Below are 25,532 nucleotides of genomic sequence, written 5' to 3' on the forward strand. Positions count from 1 at the left end.
ATTATCAGTGTACAATCCAAAAAATCCAACAGCTCAATCATTCACCGAATCTCACCCACAAGACCCTCCAACAACACACGCCCCATATTTCCAGACCAAAAAGAATGCAAGGTCAGCGATGACAGCTCCTCGTGTTGGCAGGGGTTCCTACAGGGAATGGCGTCTTTAAAATACCCGAGCATGTTCTGTCTCTGTTACAAATTCATGTCATCTTACCCAGTTCAACTGCAGCTCTCCCAACCCTCTCTTGTCAGTCTCTACAGCTGCCCATAAACATCAAACAGGTTTAGGAAATTCTACAAACAAGAATCATGGTTCATAATAAGCGGCTGGTGACGAAGCTCTGAGCTCATTCTCCCCAGAATTAGAAACTGAGCAGCAGCAATAAAACGCGGAGCCAAACGGTGCGGCCGCTCGGATTCCAAGCGAGAGACTGCCGCCCTGGGTCACTTCGCAGCCCCCAGACCATGTCGCAGGTAAAATGCTGCTTGTCTGCGCAGTTTTGGTTCAATGTTTTCTGTATGTCCTCAACCTGTTCTTGTAAAATATGCCGTGCAGGAAGCGCATGTTGTTAAGAAGAAACGGCCACCGATGAAGGAGGAAGATATCAAAGGAGCTCGAAATAAACTGGGGAAAGAACAGAAAGTCCAGTCGAAAACATATCGGGTCTTGCAACAATGCGGTAAGTGCCCAAGGAGGCAGCTTCTCGGGAAGGGAGGACGGCAGCTGGGACCTGAGCCACCAGCACAGAATTAAACAAAGCGATTTCATATTTTAAAGAAGTGAAGGGGTCGATTTATTTGCGCGATTCATATTGGAGAATGTGGAAGTCCTTTCAACACGCAACAAACTGGCTTTATCCAGGGAGTCCGTCACTTCAAGAAAAAAACTCAACCAATAAATAAGTCCACTAACTAGAGAGATTTTTGTAGTTGGAGAGAATTTTTGGAAACAGTGATCGAAGCTCCTTAAGTTTTAAGATAGCTATGAACAAGAATAAGTAAGGACCTTGCGGGAAAGTACTAAATTGAGGGAAGACAATTGAGGAATGTCAGTGTCAGGCGGGAGCTAGGGAGTATTAATTGGGAGGAGCTGTTCATCAAGCAAGTCCACATTGGGCACATGGGAACTGTTTAGCTGGGGAGTTCAGGACCAGCATGTTCAAGAAAGGAGGAAGGATAAGGATGGCAAAGTAAAGGACCCTTGGATAATGAGGGAGCTTGTGAATTTGGCAGAAGGGAAAAAGCCTATGTTAGGTTTTGGAAACTAAAATCGGTCAGGGCCTGTGAGGAATATAAAGAAAGCAGAAAAGAATTCAAACAGGAATTAGGACCATGAAATAATCTTGGCAAGTAAGGTTAAAGAGAATCTCAAGGCATTCTATACATACATCGAAAACAAGAGGATAACTAGCGAGAACGTAGGACCACTCAAGGATAAAGGAGGGAACTTTGTTTGGAGGCAGATGCTGTGACTGAGATCCTAAATTAGATTAGATTACCCACAGTGTGGAAACAGGCCCTTTGGCCCAACAAGTCCACACTGCCCCTTGAAGAATCCCACCCAGACCCATCCCCCTATAACCCACACACCCCTGAACACTACGGGCAATTTAGCATGGCCAATCCACTTAGCCTGCACATCTTTGGACTGTGGGGGGAAACCGAAGCACCGGGAGGAAACCCATGCAGACACGGGGAGAATGTGCAAACTCCACACAAACAGTCACCCGAGACAGGAATCGAACCTGGGTCCCTGGTGCTGTGAGGCTGCAGTGCTAACCACTGAGCCACCGTGCCGCCCTAAATGTGTATGTTGTGTAAGTATTCGCCTGGAGAAGGATATGGAGGATTGTAAGATCAGTGTGGAACATGCTAATATGCTAGGGCATTTTGAGATCAATAAGGAAATAGTATTTGGTCTCTTGAAAAGCATTAAAGTGAATAAATCCATGGAGCCTGATGGTATCTACCCCAGATTATTGAGAGAGGGAAGAGAGGAGATTGCTGAGGCCTTGACCAAGATCTTCATATCCTCGCTAGCCACTGGAGAGGTTCCAGAGGACTGGCAAGTAGCTAATGTTGTTCCTCTGTTCAAGAAAGGAAATCAGGATAATCCAGGAAACTATAGACCAGTGAGTGGCCAATGAATCTCACATTGGTGGATGGGAAGCAATTGGAAAATTCCCAGGGATAGAAAATAGGGAGGGCAAATAAAGGTCAACATTTCATTTGTCTTCCCTAATATCCACTGAACTTGTGTGTTAGTGTTTTGTGATTCAAGCACTCAGACCCCCAAATCCCTTTATTCTGTAACTTTCTCTATTTAAATAATATTCAGCTCATCTATTCTTTCTGCCAAATTGCATGTCACATTTTCCTATGTTATATTTAATCTGGTAAATTTTGCCAACTTATTGGGAGAAACAAGAACAAAGTTGCTGGAAAAGCTCAGCTGGTCTGGCAGCATCTGAGGAGAAAACAGAGTTTGGGTCTGAGGAAGGGTCACTGGACCCGAAACGTTAACTCTGTTTTCTCCTCCACTGGTGCTGCCAGACCTGCTGAGCTTTTCCAGCAGCTTTGTTTTAATTGCTGATTTGCAGCATCCGAAGTCCTTTTGGTTTTCTTTGGGAGGAACAGTGGCTAGCCCTGCTGCCTTACAGTGCCAAAGACCCAGGTTTGATTCCACCCTCAGGTGACTGTGTGGAGTTTGCACATTCTCCCCGTGGCCGCATGAATTTCCTCTGGGTGCTCCGGTTTCCTCCCACAGTCCAAAGATGTGCATGCTAGGTAGATTGGCCATGGGAAATGCAGGTATGTTTTGAATGGTGAGTCTGGGTGGGATGCTCTTCGGAAGGTCAGTGTATACACAATGGGCCAAATGGCCTGCTTCCATACTGTAGGATTTTATAATTTAACCTTTCTGTCTCTCAGCAGACTGTTCATGACACCTTGTGTCTTCCCATCTATTTTTGTGTCATACAAGTCATATTGGCAACCATTTGTGGCCCCTGAGACCTGGTTCATACTTGTAAGGTCAGAGTTGGAGTGCCGCATACAATTCTGGGAGGCTGAGGGGTGACCTTGTAGAAGTTTATAAAATCATGAGGGGCATGGGTAGGGTGAACAGCCAAAGCCTTTTCCCCAGGGTAGGGGAGTCCAAAACTAAAGGGCATAGATTTAAAGGTGAGAGGCAAAAAGATTTAAAAGGGACCTGAGGGGCAACGTTTTCACACAGAGGGTGGTGTGTGTATGGAATGAACTGCCAGAGTAAGTGATAGAGGCAGATACAATTACAACATTCAAAGACATTTGCATGAATAGGAAAAGTTTACAGGGATATGGGTCAAATACAGACAATTGGGACAGTTTATAAAACCTGGTTGACAGGGCCTGTTTCTGTGCCATCTGACTCTGTGACTCTATATTTGCTGGGTTCAGCAGTAACAGGTACCTCACAGAAAAGAGCCTATAGAGCATGTCTGTTCTCTAAAGGATTACACATTAACAATTACTGAAGTCAGTCACTAATAATACAGACCGTTTCTTTGCTAGGATGCATTGAATTGCCCAGTAAATTTTTCATAAAGTCATAAAATATAGGAGCAGAACTAGGCCATTTGGCCTGCCTTTTCCACTGTTTGATCATGGCTGGCATGTTGCACAACCTCATTCTGTTGCCTTCTCCCTGTAACCCTTGGTCTCTTTCCTAATCTTGAACTTATCTATCTCTGTTTGAATTACACTTAATCACTCGGCCCCCATAGCCCACTACGACGATGATTCCCGCAGATTTTTCATCAACAGTCTAACAAATCTGTTCACCCTCCATGAGGCATTGTGGCCCATCAGCAGTAGAATTACGGAGACTGCTTCAATCAGTATCAGCATAACATGGCATAATTCTCACTGCCCAACAGCAGACAGATAATGACCTATCCTGAAATAACAATGGATAGAAAGCATGCTGGGAACTGAAAGCCTGAAAATGAGATTTCAAGGAATTCTTAAAAAAAAATTCACTGAAGTTCCCAAGAGAAACCTGACTAGACTTGAGTCACACCTAGAATGAAGCTGGTCATGACTATCAGAGACCCATCATTAGACTTTCATACATTGCAGTTTGAGTCCGAGCTGCCACCTTGTGATTAATTCCAGACAGCATGCTTTATCCAAGATGTCAAGGTCTTAGAGAGAGTACAGATTTCATGTAGGAGAGGGAGAGGAACTTCAATTGTTTGAGAGAACTAAAGAAGTTATGATTTTGGAGAGAATAATAAAGTAAGATTATGCTATATGTGTTCACAAACTTGACTGAATAAATAAGAAGCTGATTGCAATAGCAAGATGATTAGTAATCAGACAGCACAGATTTACAATCAGGATGTAATCTCTTTATGGCTCAGCCTTTGGAATTAGTCTCGAGCATAATCTCTGGCATCCCTTCAGAATGTTCTGCAGTGGCTCAGTGACATCAGGGAGGCAACATAATTGGGATCATTCTGTGTAATATAGGTTCTCAACACTGTGTCAATGTGCTACTGTACTCCAGAAAGCTTCTACTGTAGACATGGGATTGAAACATAAAAATAGAAGAAGGCCATTCAGCTCTCAAACTTGCTGTGCTATTCAATTTGATCAAAACTAAACTTCAATCTTAGTGCCAGAATCCCACTCTCCCCAATCTATTGATGCCTTTAGTATCTAGAAATCAACATTTCTTTCTCAAATAAAGCCAGTGACTTGGGTCTTCACTGCCTTTTGCAGTTGAGAATTTCATAGGTTCCTCGTTCTGAGTGAAGAAATTTCTCATTTCAAACCTAAATTGTCTAATACATATCCTGAGACCAAGACACCTTGTCCCAGGTCTCTCACAGAGGAGAAACATCTAGTCTGTCCAGTCCTGTCATAATTTGATGTTTCAATGGGTTCCCCTCTCATTCTTATCAACTCCACTGAATACAGTCCCAGTTGACCCAATCTCTCCTCATACGACGAACCTGTCATCCCAGGCATCAATCTGGTGAACCTTGGAGACGGTTCTGAAATAAATAGGGAGAGAGGGGGAAATCTTCTCCTCTCTCCATCTTCAGTCTACCTCCCCGTCTCTCCCTATTTATTTCAGAACCCTCTCCCCATCCGCCTTTCTGATGAAGGGTCTAGGCCCGAAACGTCAGCTTTTGTGCTCCTGAGATGCTGCTTGGCCTGCCGTGTTCATCCAGCTCCACACTTTGTTATCTGCCATTCTGATTTTCCTACTGAAGTGGGTAACTTCACACTTAACTATGTTATAATACAAGGGTTAACAACATATTGGTATGGATGGTCAGCTGAAAGGAAACAGTGGATCTAAATATGTAATTTTTGGGTTGAAAAATGTGACAAACAGAATATCGCGTAGATCACTGCTGCATCTCATCTATTTACAAAGTTTATAGAATAAAATAGAATCCTTACAGAATGGAAACAGGCCATTTGGCCCAATAAGTCCACACCAACCCTCCAAAGAGAACCCACACAAGCCCGTAGCCCTGTATTTCCCATGGCTAATCCACCTAACTTGCACATGCCTGGACACGATGGGCAATTTAACATGGCCAATCCAGCTTACCTGCTTATCTATGGACTGAGGGGGGGAAAAAAAACACAACCCAGAGGAAACCTGTACTAACACAGGGAGAATGTGCATACTTCACATAGATAGTTGCTTGGGACTGGAATTAAAACCAGGTCCCTGGCACTATGATGCAGCAGTGCTAACCACTGAGCCACCCTTTAAGCCATATAAATGATTTGTACAAAGAGATCTAATGCATGGGTGCCCAATTTACTGGTGACGTGAAGGTAGGAATCATAGTCGAGAAGAGAACATAAAGTCTGCGAAGGGATTTAGGTTCGCGGAGAGGTGGTGACATAGTGGTAATGTTGCTGGACTAATCCGAAACCCCAGGCTCTATTGTACTGTAGACAGATGGGGAGATTTGAATTCAGCAGAAACTGGGTCAAGACTGAGCAAACAACATGACCAGTCTGATTCAAAGACTGTAATCAGGAAGAGGACAGAAGTGGGAGACAGAAGAGCAGAGTTTGTGCAGATTTAAATGTTAAATCCAAAGTTAAGACTAAAGAAAAATGGAACTTGAGTTAGATATTTGAATAAGTCAGTGACCAGTGATTTTACTGGTCAACAAGTAAAACAGGTGGGTTTATATGAACAAATATGCAATAGATTGTCATGCTTTGATTTACGGAAACAGTAAAAGGAAGGGACAGAGGCTTGGCCCTCCTGTTGCAAGACTATTTCAGGCTAAAACAGTCTCCAAAGCAGATGCAAATGTTTATTCCCACCACTACCTTCTCAGGGCTAAGAGGGATAGCCAATAACTGCTGGCCTCACCAGTGTCCATGTCCTGTAATGAATAAAAATATTTCCAGCTACTTATTGCCTCTGATTATTAGAAATGCCCTGAGTTTAAACACAGCAAACTGTTTTTGCTCACTTTATGGCACTTCACAGAACGACACTGCACAGGAAGACATCTTTCAGCCTACCTTGCTTGTGCCAGTTCTCTCAAAGACTAACTTCTCTGCTCTTTCTTTACATCTCTGTCCTCAATTAACTATTTTACAGTGGTAATGCTATGGGTGTCCTCCTCCTCAACGAGGACTCTTCTGTGGTTACTCCTAACCAAACTATCATGGACAGATGCATCTGGGCTAGCTGGCTTGATGAGGAATGAGGTCAAGCAGTTAATATTCCCTCAATGCTTCAACCCCCAAGAGAAGTGTAATCTAACAGCTGCATCCTTGAAGACCAAACTATGTGCCCTTCTACTTTTAGTGCCTCTTCCAAGTGTGTTCAGCAAAGATTGCTGGATTATCTGCTGAGGGAGAGCAGCAAATGTTTCCTTACCCTTGTCTAACCTGACGTCTTGGGGTCTGGAGTTAATGCTGAGGACTCCTAGGCAACTCCCTCCTGACTATACTATTGCTGTTAGCTCTAGTGCGTCTGTCATGTTGGTAGAATGGGACATTCTCAAGGATAATGGTGTTGGTGGCTGGAATGTTAGCTACAAGTTATGACTGAATGAACATGACTATGTCAGGCTACTGCTCAACACATCTGTCTCCAATTTCACCAGAAGTTCCCACGTCAGTGAAGTTGACTAGACAGGACTGGTTGTGCCTTTTGTGTTTTTGAGTCTTTGGTCAATGGCCGTGATCTACATGGTTTATGTTGCCTGCAGTTTGATCCAGTTGAGTGCCTTGCTAGTCATTTCAGAAGGTAGTTATGAGGCAATCACTTTGCTGTAGGTTTGAAGTCACCTTTTGGCCATACAGCTCTACCTCCCTAGAGAACAGTAGTGAACCAGGTGGTTTATGACAATTCTGCAGTTACATGTCTTACCAGGATGTTACCTGGACTGGAGGGCAGGTCTTATGAGGAAAAGTTGACGGAGCTATGGCTTTTTTCATTGGAGCGAAGAAGGATGAAAAGTGACATGGAGGTGTACATGATGATGAGAGGCATAGATAGAGTGGACAGACAGAGACAGTTTCCCAGGGCGGAAGTGACTATCACAAGGGTCATAATTTTAAGGTGACTGGAGGAAGGTAGAGGGGTAATGTCAAAGGTAGGTTCTTTACACAGAGTGGTGGGCGTGTGGAATGAGCTGCTGGCAGTGGTAGTGGAGTCAGATACGTTAGAGACTTTTAAGCAACTCTTGGATAGGCACATGGAGGATAGTAAAATGTAAGGTATGCAGAGTAGATCGATCTTTGCAGAATAGGTCAGCACAACATCGTGGGCTGAAGGGCCTGTACTGTGCTGTATTGTTCTATGGTACATAGATGACAGATAATAGTTTTTATTTAAGATTTAATTAATTAAATGTGTCATTTTATGATTATCAAAGTCTATAATGGTAAATAATATTTGCACCACACAATTGTCAGGTTATTATCATCTCCATAAGAAAAATATCTAACATCCCTAAGCTTGTCCACATCATTGCCAAATCTGGGCTCACACTGGTTGTGGTCATTCACTTGGTTTCAATTCTATAATGATTGCTGCCAATGGTGGGACTATTCTGTGACTATGTAAATGTTTCTGAAGTTTACATGCTTTGTTTCTACTAACAGAACAGGAAGGTGGAGCTGCTCCTTCTGTCTTCAGCACCATGAGAACAGGACAAGAGACAGTTTTTGCAAAGGGAGCCGCTGAACAGCCGAAGAGCGTCTTCAGTAAATGAGAAAAGTTCTGCATAGTCACATCTGATTCGAAAGTGACAATAGCTATAAGCTAATTTCATAAAGCCTTAATATTCCTGTCTGAAGTGAAAAAAACTGCTCATTTTATATAAATAAAACAAAAAAGAAATTGCTTCCTGATTTGATATCTCATACTCCATTTGAGGTTTGTGGTTTGAATTGGTACTGAAGATTTCACAACTGTTTGGCTATTCCACCTGGTTTTCAATCAGATTGCATTAGTACTGAAGCAGCAACAACCCGATCTACTAAATCAATGTATAACAAATAGAAGGCTCTAGGCCTGAAACATCAGCTTTCCTGCTCCTCTGATGCTGCTTTGCCTGCTGTGTTCATCCAGCTCTACACCTTGTTACAACTGACAGAGTTTTGGTCCAAGGAGGGGCAGGATTGTGTATTAAACTCATGAATACAAGGTGACCAGGAAAGATAGGAAAGGAAGGAGTTGGGGTAGTGTACCGTTTAAAGAAAGCACTGCAATGCTGAAGAAAGAGGATTCTCTGAGGGATCAAAGTAAAAATTGATTTGACAAGAACAAAATAGGCGCAATTGCATTGTTTGGTGTAGTCTACAAACCATTTATTAGTGAGAAGGATGTAGAAGAACAAATCTGCAAGGAAACTGTAACGGCAATATACAGTAGCTATAGTGGGAACTTTAATCATCTGAACATGAGCGGAAATTGTAGTTGTGTAAAAGGTAGACCGATATGTTGTTGGCTATATGGAGGCTTTTTTTGCTGTAATATACAAGTGATGAATTGCTGGATCTGATTCCTGGGAATGATAGCAGCCAAAGCGAATCACAGAGATACAGAGGATAGGAGCAGGAGGCGGCCATTCGGCCCTTTGTGCCTACTCAGCCATTCTTCACACTCATGGATGATCGTCCAATTCAATTGCCTAATCCTGCTTTCTCCCCACAACCTTTGATCCCATTCGCCCCAAATGCAAAACCTAGTTTCTTCTTAAATACATTGTGTTTTGGCATCAACTACTTCCTGTGGTAATGAATTCCACAGGCCCATCGCTCTTTGGGTGAAAAAATATCTCCTCATTTCCGTCCGAAATTGTCTACCCTGAATCTTCAGACTATGATCCCTGGTTCTGGACACTCCCACCATCGGGAAGATTCTCCCTGCATCTACTCTGTCTAGTCCTGTTATAATTTTATAAGTCTGTATAAGATCCGCCCATCATTTGTCTGAACTCCAGTGAAAACAATCCTAACCTGGTCAATCTGTCCTCATACATCAGTCCCACCATCCCCGGAATCAGCCTGGTAAACCTCTGTTGCACTCCCTCGAGAGCAAGAGCATTCTTCCTCAGAAAAGGAGACAAAGCTACACACAATATTCTTGGTGTGATCTCACCAAGGCCCTGTATAACTGCAACAACACATCCCTGCTCCTGTACTTGAAACCTCTTGCAATGAAGGCCAACATACCATTTGCCTTCTTTAGCGCCTGCTGAACCTACATGCTTACCTTCACAGATAATGGGAACTACAGATGCTGGAGAATCTGAGATAACGAAGTGTGGAGCTGGATGAACACAGCAGACCAAGCAGCATCTTAGGAGCACAAAAGCTGACGTTTCGGGCCTAGAAATTTCAGAAGGGTCTCGGCCCAAAATGTCAGCTTTTGTGCTCCTAAGATGCTGCTTGGCCTGCTGTGTTCATCCAGCCTCACACTTTGTTATCTCTGCTTACCTTCACTGACTGGTGCACAAAGACACCCAGATCCCATTGCACACTCCCCTCTCCCAATTTACAGCCATTCGGGTAGTAATCTGCCTTCTTGTTTTTGCTTCCAAAATGAACAACCTCACATTTATCCACATTATACTGCATCTGCCATTGATTTGTCCACTCACCCAACCTGCCCAGGATCTCTGCATCCTCATCACAGTTCATCCTCCCACCCAACATGGTATCATCTGCAAACTTGATATGTTACACATTGTTCCGTCATCCAAATCATTAATATATATTGTGAATAGCTGGGATCCCAGCACCGATCCCTGTGGCACCTCACTAGTTACTGCCTGCCAATTTGAAAAGGACCCATTAATTCCTGCTCCTTATTTCCTCTCTGCCAACCAGTTTTCTATCCAATCAAGTGTCAATGCAAGGTCATTTAGGGGACAGTGGTCTTTGTATCATAACTTGGGGTTAGTTAATGAAAAGGACAAGGAATAACCCACAGTAAGAATAAGATGAAGAAGAAAAATTGTGTTTAGACAGAGAGGTGAAATAAGAGCATTATGAACTAGACAAAGGATAGAAGTTTGGAGGGGACCTAAATAAAAACAAGGAAGGAGAAAGGGAAAAGATGGGCTTCCCTTTCACATTAACTGCAAAAAACAAAAATTTGACATGTACATAAAGAAATAGTTAGAGGATTGTGAAAGGAGAATGGGATTGATTAGTGACCAACAAGGGAATTTATATATGGAGTAAAGTGTCACACTGAGGTATTAAATATGCCTACTCTTTACCAAGGAAGATGCTGCTGCCCAGGTTATGGTGAAACAGGAAGCTGTCATGTACTTAAAGGCTTCAAAATAGATAAGGAGGAACCAATGGATAGGCTGCACTTAAATGTACATAAGACAACAGGTTCGGATAAGATGCAGTGAAGGATCCTGAGGAAGAAGACAGCAGAATTTGTAGAGGTACCAGCCAAAATGTCCAACCTTCCTTAAGCTAAGGATGATGTTGGAGAACTGGGAACAATATGGAAACATTGGAGAGGGTGTTGAAAAGATTTACAAGACTGGTTCTGGTAATGAGAATCTTGTGTTACATAGATAAATTGGAGAAGTAACAATATTTTCTCTGCAGAAGAAAAGACTAAGAAGGGCTTGGATAAGGTTATTTAAGTCACGAATGTCCAGGCCTATAGGCTTTAGGTAAGATAGATACAATGGCCTCAATGGTCTAATTCAGGGCAGTAGTAATTTCATGATATGAACACAGTTTGTTTCAACAACTCCATCTGGGGGAGTTCCACATTCTCACCACTCTTCTGCTTAGGGCATTTCTGCTAAATTCCTGATTTCTCAAAGACTCTTATACTGATGGCCTCTCATTCTGCTCTTCCCCACAAGAGGAAACATTCTCTCTGTATCCACGCGATCAAACTTTTCATCATTTTAAAGATCCCTATTAGATTACCCTCAGCCTTCTCCCATGAGAAAACAGACCCAGCTGGTCAATCCTTCCTTGATTTTTCTAGCATCATCCTCATAAATCTTCCCTGTCTCCAGTGCCACTAGATTTTTTTTTAAAAAGCTGGTGACCAGGTTGCCTACATAGATTTATCAATTCATACAGTGCAGAAAAGGCCCTTCAGCCCTTCGAGTCTGCATAAACTACCGTTAAAAGTGCACTAATCCCAGTTGCCTGCACTTGTCCCCTATTCTTGAATGCTATGATATTTGAAGTACTCGTCCAAATTTTTTTTAAAGATTGTAGGGCTTCCAGCCTCCACTACCTTCCCAGGCAGTGCATTCCAGATTCCCATCACCCGCTCAGTGAAAATGCTTTTTTACCCCAAATCCCCTTTGAATTTCCTGCCCCTTACCCTAAAGCTATGTCCTGGTGCGACTGACTCTTCAATCATGGGAACATTTGCTCCCTATTTACCCTGTCCATACCCTTCATAATTTTATAAACCCCTAACATGACGCCGCCCCCCCCCCCATCAGTCTTCTCTGCTCTAATAAGAACAATCCAATCCTATCTAGTCTCTCCTTACAGAGATAATGGGAACTGCAGACGTTGGAGAATCCAAGATGACAAAGTGTGGAGCTGGATGAACACAGCTGGCCAAGCAGCATCTCAGGAGCACAAAAGCTGACGTTTCGGGCCTAGACCCTTAGCTCATTTGTCCATCATCATGGATGAGCCTCCTCCATACCCACTCCACTTCTATCACGTCCTACCTGTACTGAGGTGACCAGAACTGTATACAGTACTCCAGCTGTGGCCTAATACTCTGTACAATACCAACATTATTTCCTTGCTCTTAAACTCTAATGCCATGACTGATAAAAGCAAGTGTCCTACGTGCCTTCTTAACTATCCTATTCGCATGCTCTGCCAACTTCAAGGATCTGTGAATTATTACCCCAAGATCCCTCTGTTCCTCTAAGCTACCCACTGTCCTGCCATTCATTAAATACTCTCTCAACTTGTTTCTTCTTTCAAAATGCATCACCTCGCACTTATCAGGGTTAAATACCATCTGCCACTGTTCTGCCCATCTGACCAACTCATCTATATCTTCCTGTAACCTACAACCATTTTCTTTGCTGTTAGCTACTCTACCAATCTTGGTGTCATGTGTAAACTTGCTCAACATGCCCCCCACATTTTCATCTGTATCATTTAGATTGCTCTGTGCAAACTTATCCACAAAGAGCTGTTCCTAGTTTACTGTGGTCAGATCCTGCTTTACTTTAATGAAATCTACTTTCCTCTATCTAAAGCAATCCTTTGCAGGCCAACTTCTTTATTGTCCAGAACAAATTTGAATTGTAGTGTGTTGTGGTCGCTAACGTTTAAATGTTCCCCCACTGCCACATCGAACACTTGTCCAACATTTTTTCCTTAGAACCAGATAAGGATCCTGGTACTGACTGTTGTGGTACACCGCTGGACACCGGCACTCAAACAGCTTTTTACCACTACCTTTTATGCTTTATTGCTAAGCCAGTTTCTGATCCATCTTGCCGATGTACCGTCAATTCCATGTGCTTTAACCTTCTCAATCAGTCTCCCGTTTGGGACCTTGTCAAAAGCTTTGCTAAAATCCGTACGAAATATATCAACTGAACATCCCTGATCCACACGCTTGATCATATTTTCAAACAATTCTAACAGATTTATTAGGCGTGACGTCCCTCTGACAAAGCCATACCAATTAACCTTAATTAACCCAGGCCTTTCCAAGTGCATATTAATTCAGTCCTTCAAAATTTTCTCCAATACTTTCCTGACGTGAGACTCACTGTTCTGTAATTTCTTGGTTCATCTCTACCACACCTCTTGAAAAGTGGAACCACGTTAGCCATCCTCAGTCCTCTGGCACCTCCCCTGTGGCCAAAGCAAAATTAAAAATTTGTGTCAGATTCCCTGCAAATTCTTGCCTCAGCAGCCTGGGATGGAGTTCATCTGGGCCAGAGGGATCGGCCTGTTTTTAAGCCCATCACAATCTCCAATACTTCCCCATTTCCTATGTCAAACTATGCAACTTCCTCACAGCCCCTATTCCTGAATTCCATACCTATGTTCTCCTTTTCTAGAGTGAAGACTGAACAGAAGTATTCATTTAAATCACTTCTAATATCCTGTGGCTTCACACATAGATTACTCCCTTGGTCCCTAATGACCCTACTCTTTACCCGGTTAACCTCATCCCTTGAATCTATTTATAAATCATCTTGGGTTTCTCCCTAATCTTGTTCGCAAGTTCTTTCTCATGCCCCCTTATTGCTCTTCTAATTGCTTTCTTCAGTTCCCCCCTGCACTATGGCTGCAGCTGAATTGCTCCCTTTGGACTTGCTAAAAGCCCTATACTTCCTCTTTATCCAGTCCTGTATTGTCCTATGCATCCAGGATTCTCTGAACTTATTGCTCCTACATTTCCCTGAAAAGGATACATATTGGACCTGTACTCTCCCCAGCTTCTTTTTGAATGACCCCCATTGGTCTGTGCAAATTTATCCACAAGGAGCTGTTTCTGGTCTACTCTGGCCAGATCCTGCTTTATTTTAATGAAATCTACTGCCATATTTTGCACGCCATTTTCTTCCTTGTCCAGAACAGATTTGAACTGTACTGTGTTGTGGTCACTATCATTTAAATGTTTCCCTATTTGCCACATGGAACCCTTCACCAGCATTTTTTTCCTCAGAATCAGATCCAGCATCCCTTGTTGGGCCTTCTACATATGGATACAAAGACTCCATTGACCCCTCTAATGCTATGACTACCCAAATTATGTTGGCAAAGTTGAAATTCCTCAGTATAATTACCCGATTATTACTCGTACAGTACTCATGTGGTCTAACCATGCTTTAGTACAGGTTTAATATAAGTTCTCGAATTTTGAATTTATCCTCCTGGATGCAGCATCCAATGCCTGCAATACATTTTTTAGTGTTCAGTGTATTTGTATCTGGGATCCCTTTGCTCCTTTACTCCAACCAGTTCCACACCTCCCTGTAATAAATGACTTCCTGATTCCTCCCATCAAAATGCACATTTGTCTGTGTTGAACTTCAGTTGCTGATTTTACATTCCATTCTAACAATACATGGGGAATAGAACATATAGAACATAGAACAATACAGCGCAGAACAGGCGCTTCGGCCCTCGACGTTGCGCCGACCTGTGAACTAATCTAAGCCCCTCCCCTACACTATCCCATCATTATCCATATGCTTATCCAAGGACTGTTTAAGTGCCCCTAATGTGGCTGAGTTAACTACATTGGCAGGCAGGACGTTCCACGCCCTTACCACTCTCTGAGTAAAGAACCTGCCTCTGACATCTGTTTTAAATCTATCACCCCTCAACTTGTAGCTATACCCCCTTGTACAAGCTGAAGTCACTATCCTCAGAAAAATACTCTCACTATCCACCCTATCTAATCTTCTGATCATCTTGAATGTCTTTATTAAATCCCCTCTTAACCTCCTTCTCTCCAATGAGAACAGACCCAAGTCCCTCAGCCTTTCCTCATAAGACCTTCGCTCCAGACCAGGCAACATCCTGGTAAATCTCCTCTGCACCTTCTCCAATGCTTCCACATCCTTCCTGTAATGGGGCGACCAGAACTGCACGCAATATTCCAAGTGAGGCCGCACTAGCGTTTTGTACAGTTGCAGCATGACATCACGGCTCCGCAACTTAATCCCTCTACCAATAAAATCCAACACACCGTAAGCCTTCTTAACAGCACTATCAACCTGGGTGGCAACTTTCATGAATCTACGTATATGGACACCAAGATCCCCCTGCACATCCACATTACCAAGAATCTTTTTATTGACCCAGTATTCTGCCTCACTATTATTCCTCCCAAAGTGAATCACCTCACATTTATCCGTATTAAAGTCCATTTGCCACCTTTCAGCCCAATTCTGCAGTTTATCCAATACATGTCATTAACTCCCACCTCCCCTATATACCAGTTATCTGTACTGCGTAAACATGAAGTATGAAGAGGAGGCTGTTAAGTGATAAACAGAACTCAAACTAGATTTATCCAATAAACAAAGTGCAGCAGGCTTGTTTGTCATTGGAGCTAAAACCCTGAATGGTATGCAATCAGTGACCAATTGCCATCAATTCCATCCATATGCAATCATTCTCTGAATACCCTCACTTGTATCGAACTGCACTGCCAATCAAATATTCCAATTGATAAGCAAACATCACCAGTCTCTGGTGAAATCCCACACATTAGGAACTGATGATTCCATAACTACTTTGAGTTTCTGTGATTTTATAACAATTAAAATGTGAAATTTTCATCCATCACCCGCGAGGACCTCTGGTGTTGATGTCTCTTGTCTTTGGAATCACCAATCTGCTAGTTTCATTCCCAATTCTACAGCTCTTTCTTGTTCTGGGAAAGGAAATAAGTTCTAACAAACTGGACAAGTCTGGGCTCAGTGAAGAAGATTGTGACAATGGTGATGGTGAAACACAAGGCCCCAACCAGAACATGGATCAACTGGGACATGAGACACTGCTTACTCCAAGAGGCCTGCAAACAAAACAAAACAATATTTTTCAAAACAACAATGTCACATAAAGCATCAGTGTCATCAGATTGGTGGGGCGGGGGAGATGGTCAGTGCTAGTGTTTCACTGTCAGTATATGACAGGGCCCGGGGCCGGCGTCGCTGTGACGCGGGGACGGGGGGAGGGGGCGGCGTTGCTGTGACGTGGGGATGGGGGGGACGGGGGGGCCGGTGTCAGCGTGACGCGGGGAGGCCGGCGTCAGCGTGACGCGGGGACGGGGGGGCCGGCGTCAGCGTGGTGCGGGGGCCGGTGTCAGCGTGACGCGGGGATGGGGGTGCCGGCGTCAGTGTGACGCGGGGACGGGGGGGGGGCCGGCGTCGCTGTGACAGGGGGGACGGCGTCAGCGTGACGTGGGGACAGGGGGCTGGCGTCAGCGTGACGCGGGCCGGGGGGGGGGGGGGGAGGGGGCGGCATTGCTGTGACAGGGGGGGACAGCGTCGCTGTGACGGGGGGTCGGCGTCAGCGTGAAGCGGGGACGGGGGGCCGGCGTCAGCGTGATGCGGGGACGCGGGGGCTGGCGTCAGCGTGACACGGGGATGGGGGGGGGGGTCAGTGTCACATGGTCGCCTTCATTCAACATCTTTGGAATGTTGACTATAGTTGGACTTTCTGCACCCACCTCCCCTCCAGTACCTACCTGCGAAAGTGCCGTCACTGTGCCACTGAGAAGATAGGCTAGCAGTAAAGGCACCGGGAGCAGGAGGCCCCTGAGGGGCTGTCTCTTGCTATGCTTGAAGTAATGGCTGATATATCGAAGGCTGTGGGCAATTCGAAGTCCCATGTTCAGGCAGTTTGCTAAAATAAATCCAACACCTCCTTGCCACCATGTCAAACAATAGGAAAGGCCAAGAAATGTAAGCGACAGAGCCAGCATCAAAATGTTATACCTTCAATAAAGTAATCAAACATTAGGCTAAATATTGAAGTACCTGATAGAGGAAGGAAGACTTGCAATTACTACAGAAACTCATGAGCTCAGCATCTGAACTGAAGTGTAGTTGCTATTGTAATGTCAGAAACATTTATCCTCAGGATTTTGACTGACACACATGCCATTTACAGCAAGAAAATCAACAACTGAAACTGTTAATTCTTGCAAGGAGAGGCATGATATCTGAAAGCTAGGACGTTGCAGGTCATAATTAATTATATTCTGACATTTGACCAGCCTAAACCCTGAGCGTGGAATTGCAAAGCATCTAAGTTTCTAACCACCAGATGGGTTGTAAACTCTAAACCTTAGAATCCTAAAATCATATGGTAGAGATCCTTCAGCCCAACGAGTCTGCACTGATAAAAATACATGACTTTTACTTTCCTACAATAGGCACTGAATGTTATGACATTTCAAGAGTTCATCCAAGTGCATTTTAAAGGTTGTGAGGTTTCCTGCCTCACTCCTCTCCCAGGCAGTGCATTCCAGACCCCCACCACCCTCTGGGTGAAAAACACTTCCCTCCAATCCTCTCTAAACCTCCTGCCTTTTACTTTAAGATTATGCTCCTTGTTATTGACCTATCAACAAACAACTGCTTTCTATCTCCCCTGTTCATGCCCCTTATACTCTTTTATATCTTCAACTCAGCCTCTTCTGTTGCAAACAAAGTAACTGAACTTAGAGTCATTGAGCGCTACTGCATAGAAATAGACCCTTCAGTCCAAATTATCTATGCTGACCAGATATCTTAAATTAATTTAGTCCTATTTGCCACCATTTGGCCCTTATCCCTCTAAACCCTTCCTATTCATATACCCATCTAGATGCCTTTCAAATGTAATTGTACCAGTCTCCACCACTTCCTCTGGCTGCTTGTTCCATACACGTATCACCCTCAGTCCTTCTAAATCTTTCCGCTCTTGCCATAACTTATACCCTCCAGTTTTGGACAACCGCACCCCAGAGAAAAGACCTTGTTTATTTACCCTATCCGTGCCCCTCATGATTTTATAAACCTCTATAAGGTAAGCCCTCAGCTCCTGAAACTCCAGGGAATAAAGCTCCAGCCTATTCAGCCTCTCCTATACCTCAAATGCTCCCACCTCAACAACAACCTTGTAAATCTTTTCTGAGCTCTTTCAAGTTTCACAGCATCCTTCCTGTGGCTGGGAGAACAGAACTGAATGCAATGCTCCATAAGTGGGCAAATCAATATCCTGTGCAGCCACAAAACCACCCTCCAACTCCTATATTCAATGCACTGACCAATAAAGGCAAGCATACCAAACATCTTTACTATCCTGTCTATCTGGGACTCCATTTTCAAGGAACTATGATGCTGCACTCCAAGGTCTCTTTGTTCAGCAACACTCCCCAGGACCTTACCATTAAGTGTATAAGTCCTGCCCTGATTTGCCTTTCCAAAATGCAGCACGTCACATATATTTAAATTAAACTCCATCTGCCACTGTTCACCTCATTGAGATCCCTTTGTACAAGGACCCTTTGTACTCTGAAGTAACCTTCTTCACATTCAAATAATTTTTTTAAATGACAAAAAGCAGTGGAGCTAGTGCTGCTATTTTTGGCACACCACTGGTCACAGGCCTCCTGTCTGAAAAGCAAGCCTCCACCACCACCCTCTGTTGTCTACCTTCGAGCCAGTGGTGTCCAAGTGGCTAGTTTCCCCTGTATTCTGTGTGATCTATCCTTGCTAACCCGTCTACCATGAGGAACCTTGTTGAACATGTGACTGAAATCCATATAGATCATGTCTGCCACTCTGCTCTCATCATTACTTCTTCAAAAAACTCAATCAAGTTAGTGAGGCACGATTTCCCACACACAAAGCCATGTTGACTATCCCCAATCAGTCCTTGCCTTTCCAAATACATGTAAATCCTGTCCCTCAGGATTCCCTCCAACAACTTGCCCATCACCGATGTCAGGCTCACTGGTCTATAAAAAACAAAGAAAAAGAAAAAGAAAAAGAACAAAGAAAAAGAACAAAGAAAAAGAACAAAGAAAATTACGGCACAGGAAGAGGCCCCTTGGCCCTCCAAGCCTGCGCCGATCAAGATCCTCTGTCTAACCTGTCATCTATTTTCTAACGGTCTGTGTCCATTTGGTCTCTGCCCATCAATGTACCTGTCCAAATATATCTTAAAAGATGCTAACGTGTCTGGGTCTACCATCTCTGCTGGCAACGCGTTCCAGGCACCCACCACCCTCTGTGTAAAGAACTTTCCACACATATCTCCCTTAAACTTTCCTCCTCTCACTTTGAACTCATCACCCCGAGTAATGGAGTCCCCCACTCTGGGAAAAAGCTTTCTGCTATCCTGTCTATACCCCTCATGATTTTGTAGACCTCAATCAGGTCCTCCCTCAATCTCCGTCTTTCTAATGTAAATAATCCTAATCTACTCAACCTCTCTTCATAGCTAGCACTCTCCATACCATGCAACATTCTGGTGAACCTCCTCTGCACCCTCTCCAAAGCATCTACATCCTTTTGGTAATGTGGTGACCAGAACTGTACACAGTACTCCAAATGTGGCCGAACCAAAGTCCTATACAACTGCAACATGACCTGCCAACTCTTGTACTCAATACCCCGTCTAATGAAGGAAAGCATGCCATATGCCTTCTTGACCACCCTATTGACCTGCGTTGTCACCTTCAGGGAACAATGGACCTGAACACCCAGATCTTTCTGTTCATCAATTTTCCCTAGGACTTTTCCATTTACTGTATAGTTTGCCCTTGAATTTGATCTTCCAAACTGCATCACCTTGCATTTGCCCGGATTGAACTCCATCTGCCATTTATCTGCCCAACTCTCCAGTCTATCTATATTCTGCTGTAATCTCTGACAGTCCCCTTCACTATCTGCTACTCCACCAATCTTAGTGTCATCAGCAAACTTGCTGATCAGACCACCTATACCTTCCTTCAAATCATTTACACATATCACAAACAACAGTGGTCCCTGCACAGATCCCTGTGGAACATCACTGGTCACAGGTCTCCAATTTGAGAAACTCCCTTCTACTAGCACTCTCTGTCTCCTGTTGCCTAGCCAGTTTTTTATCCATCTAGCTAGCACACCCTGGACCCCATGTGACTTCACTTTCTCCATCAGCCTGCCATGGGGAACCTTATCAAATGCCTTACTGAAGTCCATGTATATGACAGCCACAGCCTTTCCCTCATCAACCAACTTTGTCACGTCCTCAAAGAATTCTATTAAGTTGGTAAGACATGACCTGCCCTGTACAAAACCATGTTGACTATCACTGATAAGCCCATTTTCTTCCAAATGGGAATAGATCCTATCCCTCAGTATCTTCTCCAGCAGCTTCCCTACCACTGACGTCAGGCTCACTGGTCGATAATAATCTGGATTATCCTTGCTGCCCTTCTTAAACAAGGGAACAACATTAGCAAGTCTGCAGTCCTCCGGGACCTCACCCATGTCTAAGGACACTGCAAAGATATCTGTTAAGGCCCCGGCTATTTCCTCTCTCACTTCCCTCAGTACCCTCGGATAGATCCCATCCGGACCTGGGGACTTGTCCACCTTAATGTCTTTTAGGATACCTAACACTTCCTCCTTCCTTATGTCAACTTGACCTGGAGTAAGCAAACATCTATCCCTAACCTCAACATCTGTCATGTCCCTCTCCTTGGTGGATACTGATGCAAGGTAATCGTTAAGAACGTCACCCATTTTCTTTGACTCAGCGCATAACTTTCCTTCTTTGTCCTTAAGTGGGCCAATCCTTTCTCTAGTTACCCTCTTGCTATTTATATATGAATAAAAGGCTTTGGGATTTTCCTTAACCATGTTTGCCAGCAATATCTCCTGTCCTCTCTTAATCCCTCATTTCAGATTCGCTCTACAGTCCTGATATTCTTGTAAAGCTTCATCTGTCTTCAGTCGCCTAGACCTCATGTACGCTTCCTTTTTTCTCTTGGCTAGTCTCACAATTTCACCTGTCATCCATGGTTGCTTAATCTTGCCATTTCTATTCCTCATTTTCAGAGGAACATGTCTCTCCTGCACACTAATCAACCTCTCTTTAAAAGCCTCCCACATATCAAATGTGGATTTACCTTCAAACAATTTCTCCCAATCTACATTCCTCAGATCCTGCCGAATCTTGGCATACTCGGCCTTCCCCCAGTTTAGTGCTCTTCCTTTAGGACCACTCCTATCCTTGTCCATGAGTATTGTAAAACTTATGGAATTGTGGTCGCTATTTCCAAAGTAGTCCCCTACTGTAATATCAACCACCTGGCCAGGTTCATTCCCCAACACCAGGTCCAGTATGGTCCCTTCCCAAGTTGGACTACATACATACTACTCTAGAAAACCCTCCTCGACACACCTTACAAATTCAGCTCCGTCTTGACCCCTAACACGACGTGAATCCCAGTCAATGTTGGGAAAATTAAAATCTCCCATCACCATCACCCTGATTCTCCTACACCTTTCCATTATCTGTTCACATATTTGTACCTCTATCTCATGCTCGCTGTTGGGAGGCCTGTAGTACAGCCCCAACATTGTAACTGCATCCTTCCTATTTCTGAGTTCTACCCATATTGCCTCACTGCTTGAGTCCTCCATGGGGCCCTCCTTCAGTGCGGCTGTGATATCGTCTTTGACCAGTCCTGCAACTCCTCCACCCCTTTTACCTCCTTCTCTGTACCGCCTGAAGCATCGATATCCTGGGACAACTAATTGCCGATCATGTCCTTCCCTCAACCAAGTCTCAGTAATAGCAATAACATCACACTTCCAGGTACCGATGCAAGCCCTAAGCTCATCTGCCTTATCTGCTACACTTCTCGCATTAAAACAAATGCACCTCAGACCACCTGTCCCTTTGTGCTCATCATCTGCTCCCCGACTACTATTCCCTTTATTCACACTGACTCCATTATCTAGTTCCCTACAGGCTATCGTTACTACCTCTTTTCTGTCCAATATTTGGTTCCCATCCCCCTGCCACATTAGTTTAAACCCTCCCCCACAGCATTAGCAAAAGCACCCCCAAGGACATTGGTTCCAGTCCGGCTCAGGTGTAGACCATCCAATTTGTAATAGTCCTACCTTCCCCAGAACCGGTTCCAATGTCCCAAAAATCTGAAGCCCTCCCTCCTAAACCACCTCTCAAGCCACGCATTCATCCTAGCTATTCTTTCATTTCTGCACTGACTAGCACTTGACACTGGTAGCAATCCTGAGATTACTATAGTTCCCCAGCTTTCCTTTAACACCTTTCCTAATTATTATATCACATTAGCCAGCTTCCAGTCTTCCAGCACTTCACCTGTGGCTATCAATGACATAAATATCTCAGCAAGGGGCCCAGTGATCACTTCTCTAGCTTCCCACAGCGTTCTATGGTATACCTGATCAGGTCCCAGAGATTTATCCATGTTTATGCATTTTAAGATGCCCAGTACCTGTTTCAAGATGTCGCTATTTATTTTCCCACATTCTCTAGCTTCCATATCCTTCTCCACAGCAAATACTGATACAAAATACTTGTTTAGTATCTTCCCCACCTCCTGCGGTTCCATACAAAGGCGGCCTTGCTGACCTTGAAGGGGCCCCATTCTCTCCCTCGTTACCCTTTTGTCCTTAATGTATTCGTGGAATCCCGTTGGATTCTCCTTAACCTTTTTAGCCAAAGCTGTCTCACATCCCCTTCTTGCCCTCCTGACTTCCCTCTTAAGTACACTCCTACTGCCTTTATACTCTTCTAGGGATTCACTCCATCCCTGCTATCTATACCTGACGTATGCTTCCTTTTTTTGCTTGACAAAAACCTCAATTTCTCTAGTCATCCAGCATTCCCTACACCTACCAGCCTTGCCCTTCACCCTAACAGGAACACTGGGTCTCCGGACTCTCGTTATCTCCTTTTTGAAGGCTTCCCATTTTCCAGCCATCCCTTTACATGTGAACATCTGCTGCCTATCAGCTTTTGAAAATTCTTGCCCACTACTATCAAAATTGGCCTTTCTCCAATTGAACACAGAACATAGAACGGTACAGGCTCTTTGGCCCATGATGTTGTGCCGAACGTTTACACCAAACCTAAGGTCTAGCTTACCTCCACCCCTACCTTATACGATCATCCATATGTCTATCCAATAGCCGCTTAAATGCCCCTAATGAGGCTGACTCCACTACCCTCTCCGGCAATGCATTCCACACCCCGACTACTGTCCGATAAAAAGAACCTGCCTCTGACATCTCCCCTATATCTACCTCCACTCACTCTAAAACTATGCCCCCTCGTAATAGCTACCTCTGCCCTAGGAAAATGTCTCTGGCTGCCTACTCTATCCATACCTCTAATCATTTTGTACACCTCTATCAGGTCACCTCTCATCCTTCATCGTTCTAAACAGAAAAGCCCTAGCTCTCTTAACCTTTCCTCGTAAGACCTTCTCTCCATTCCAGGCAACATTCTGGTAAATCTCCCTTTTCCAATGCTTCCACATCTTTCCTATAATGAGGCAACCAGAACTGGGCACAATACTCCAGATGTGGTTGAACCAGGCTCTTGTATAGCTGGAGCATAACTTCACGGCTCTTGAACTCAATCCCTCTATTAATGAAAGCTAACACACCATACGCCTTCTATCCACTTGGGTGCAACTTTCAAGGAACTGTAGACATGAACCCCAAGATCCCTCTGCTCCTACACACTGCCAAGAATCTTTCCGTTAACCCTGTACTCTGCTTTCAAGTTTGTCCTTACAAAATGAATCACCTCACACTTTTCAGGGTTAAACTGCATCTGTCACTTCTCAGCCCAGCTCTGCATCTGATCAAGGATAAAGAACAAAGAACGAAGAAAATTACAACACAGGAACAGGCCCTTCGGCCTTCCAAGCCTATGTGGATCCAGATTCTCTATCTAAACCTGTCGCTTATTTTCCAAGGATCTGTATCTCTCTGCTCCCTGCCTACTCATGCATCTGTCTAGATACATCTTAAATGATGCCATCATGCCCACCTCTACCACCTCCGCTGGCAATGCGGTCCAGGCACCCACTACTCTCTGCGTAAAGAACTTACCACACATATCTCCCTTAAACTTTTCCTCTCTCACCTTGAAGTCATGACCCCTAGTAATTGAATCCCCCACTTGGGGGAAAAAGCTTTTTGCTATCCACCCTGTCTATACCTCTCATGATTTTGTAGACCTCAATCAGGCACCCCCTTCAACCTCCGACTTTCTAACATAAATAATCCTAATCAACTCAACCTCTCCTCACAGCTAGCACCCTCCATACCAGGTAACATCCTGATGAACCTCCTCTGTACCGTCTCCAAAGCATCCACATCCTTTTGGTAATGTGGCAACCAGAACTGTATGCAGTATTCCAAATGTGGTCGAACTAAAGTCCTACACAACTGTAACATGATCTGCCAACTCTTGTACTCAATACCCCGTCCGATGAAGGAAAGCATGCCGTATGCCTGCTTGACCACTCTATCGACCTGTGTTGCTACCTTCAGGGTACAATGGACCTGAACACCCAGATCTCTCTGTGCATCAATTTTCCCCAGGGCTATTCCATTTACCGTTTACTATCAATGTCCCTTTGTAACCTCGAACAGCCCTCCGCACTATCCACAACTCAACCCACCTTTGTATTGTCCGCGAACTTACTGATCCACCCTTCCACTCCTTCATCCAAATCATTTATAAAAATCAGAAATAGAAGAGGACCCAGAACAGATCCCTGTGGTACATCATTTGTAACTGAGCACCACGTTGAATATTTTCCGTCCACTACCACCCTTTGTACATATTCATTACTAACATCCACCTCCTCTAGCCTACCAGCCTGTTTCACACTGTCCTCCTCTACAACTCGGTCCCTCTCAGTTGAGTACTGAAGAAAAGTATTCATTGAGGACCTCTCCTATCTCTTTAGGCTCCGTGCACAAATTCCCTTTACAATCCTTGATCAGCCCTACCCTTTCTCTGATCATTCTCTTATTCCTCACTACTGTGTAAAAAGCCTTGGAATTTTCTTTGATCCTATCTGCCAAGGTTTTCTCATGCCCCTTTTTGAGAACTTTAACTTTTAGGTCCACTCTATCCTCTTCCATCACTATGTTAAAACTAATAGAATTATGGCCCCAAGGTGCTCACCCATTGACACCTCAGGCACCTGCCCTGCCTTATTTCCCAAGAGTAGGGCAGGTTTTGCACCTTCTCCAGTAGGTATATCCACACACTGAATCAGAGACCTTTCCTGTGCACACTTAACAAATTCTTCTCCATCCAAGCCCTTAACACTATGGCAGTCCTAGTCTATATTTGGCAAGTTAAAATCCGCTGCAGTTACCATCGTTTTTTTTCTTGCAGATAACGGAGATCTCCTTACAAACTTGTTTCTCAATTTCCCACTGTCTAATGGGGGTCTATAGTACCATCCCAATAAGGTGATCATCCCTTTCTTAT

The 25,532-nt window shown here is 44.1% G+C and overlaps 2 protein-coding genes across 3 annotated transcripts in view; one reads left to right on the top strand and one right to left on the bottom strand.

The window, feature by feature from the left end:
• Positions 1-204: 204 nt before the first annotated feature.
• On the top strand, positions 205-8,393 carry LOC125460266 (musculoskeletal embryonic nuclear protein 1-like). The gene is made up of 3 exons (XM_048547518.2): positions 205-476; positions 559-682; positions 8,145-8,393. Exons 1-3 carry the CDS (start codon positions 468-470, stop codon positions 8,252-8,254), a joined length of 243 nt encoding a protein of 80 aa, XP_048403475.1. The 5' UTR covers positions 205-467; the 3' UTR covers positions 8,255-8,393.
• A 1,558-nt stretch (positions 8,394-9,951) lies between these two features.
• rft1 (RFT1 homolog) overlaps positions 9,952-25,532 on the bottom strand; it is a 93,941-nt gene continuing 78,360 nt past the window's right edge. For both annotated transcript variants that reach the window (XM_059649674.1, XM_059649673.1), the window contains exons 12-13: positions 16,729-16,978; positions 9,952-16,053 (exon numbers count right to left, since the gene is read on the bottom strand). In XM_059649674.1, coding sequence (XP_059505657.1) covers positions 15,895-16,053; positions 16,729-16,978 — 409 coding nt within the window. In that variant the 3' untranslated portion in view covers positions 9,952-15,894. The remainder of the gene's footprint in view (positions 16,054-16,728; positions 16,979-25,532) is intronic.

This window comes from Stegostoma tigrinum, chromosome 11 (assembly GCF_030684315.1).
Source record: "Stegostoma tigrinum isolate sSteTig4 chromosome 11, sSteTig4.hap1, whole genome shotgun sequence".
Lineage (NCBI taxonomy): Eukaryota > Metazoa > Chordata > Chondrichthyes > Orectolobiformes > Stegostomatidae > Stegostoma > Stegostoma tigrinum.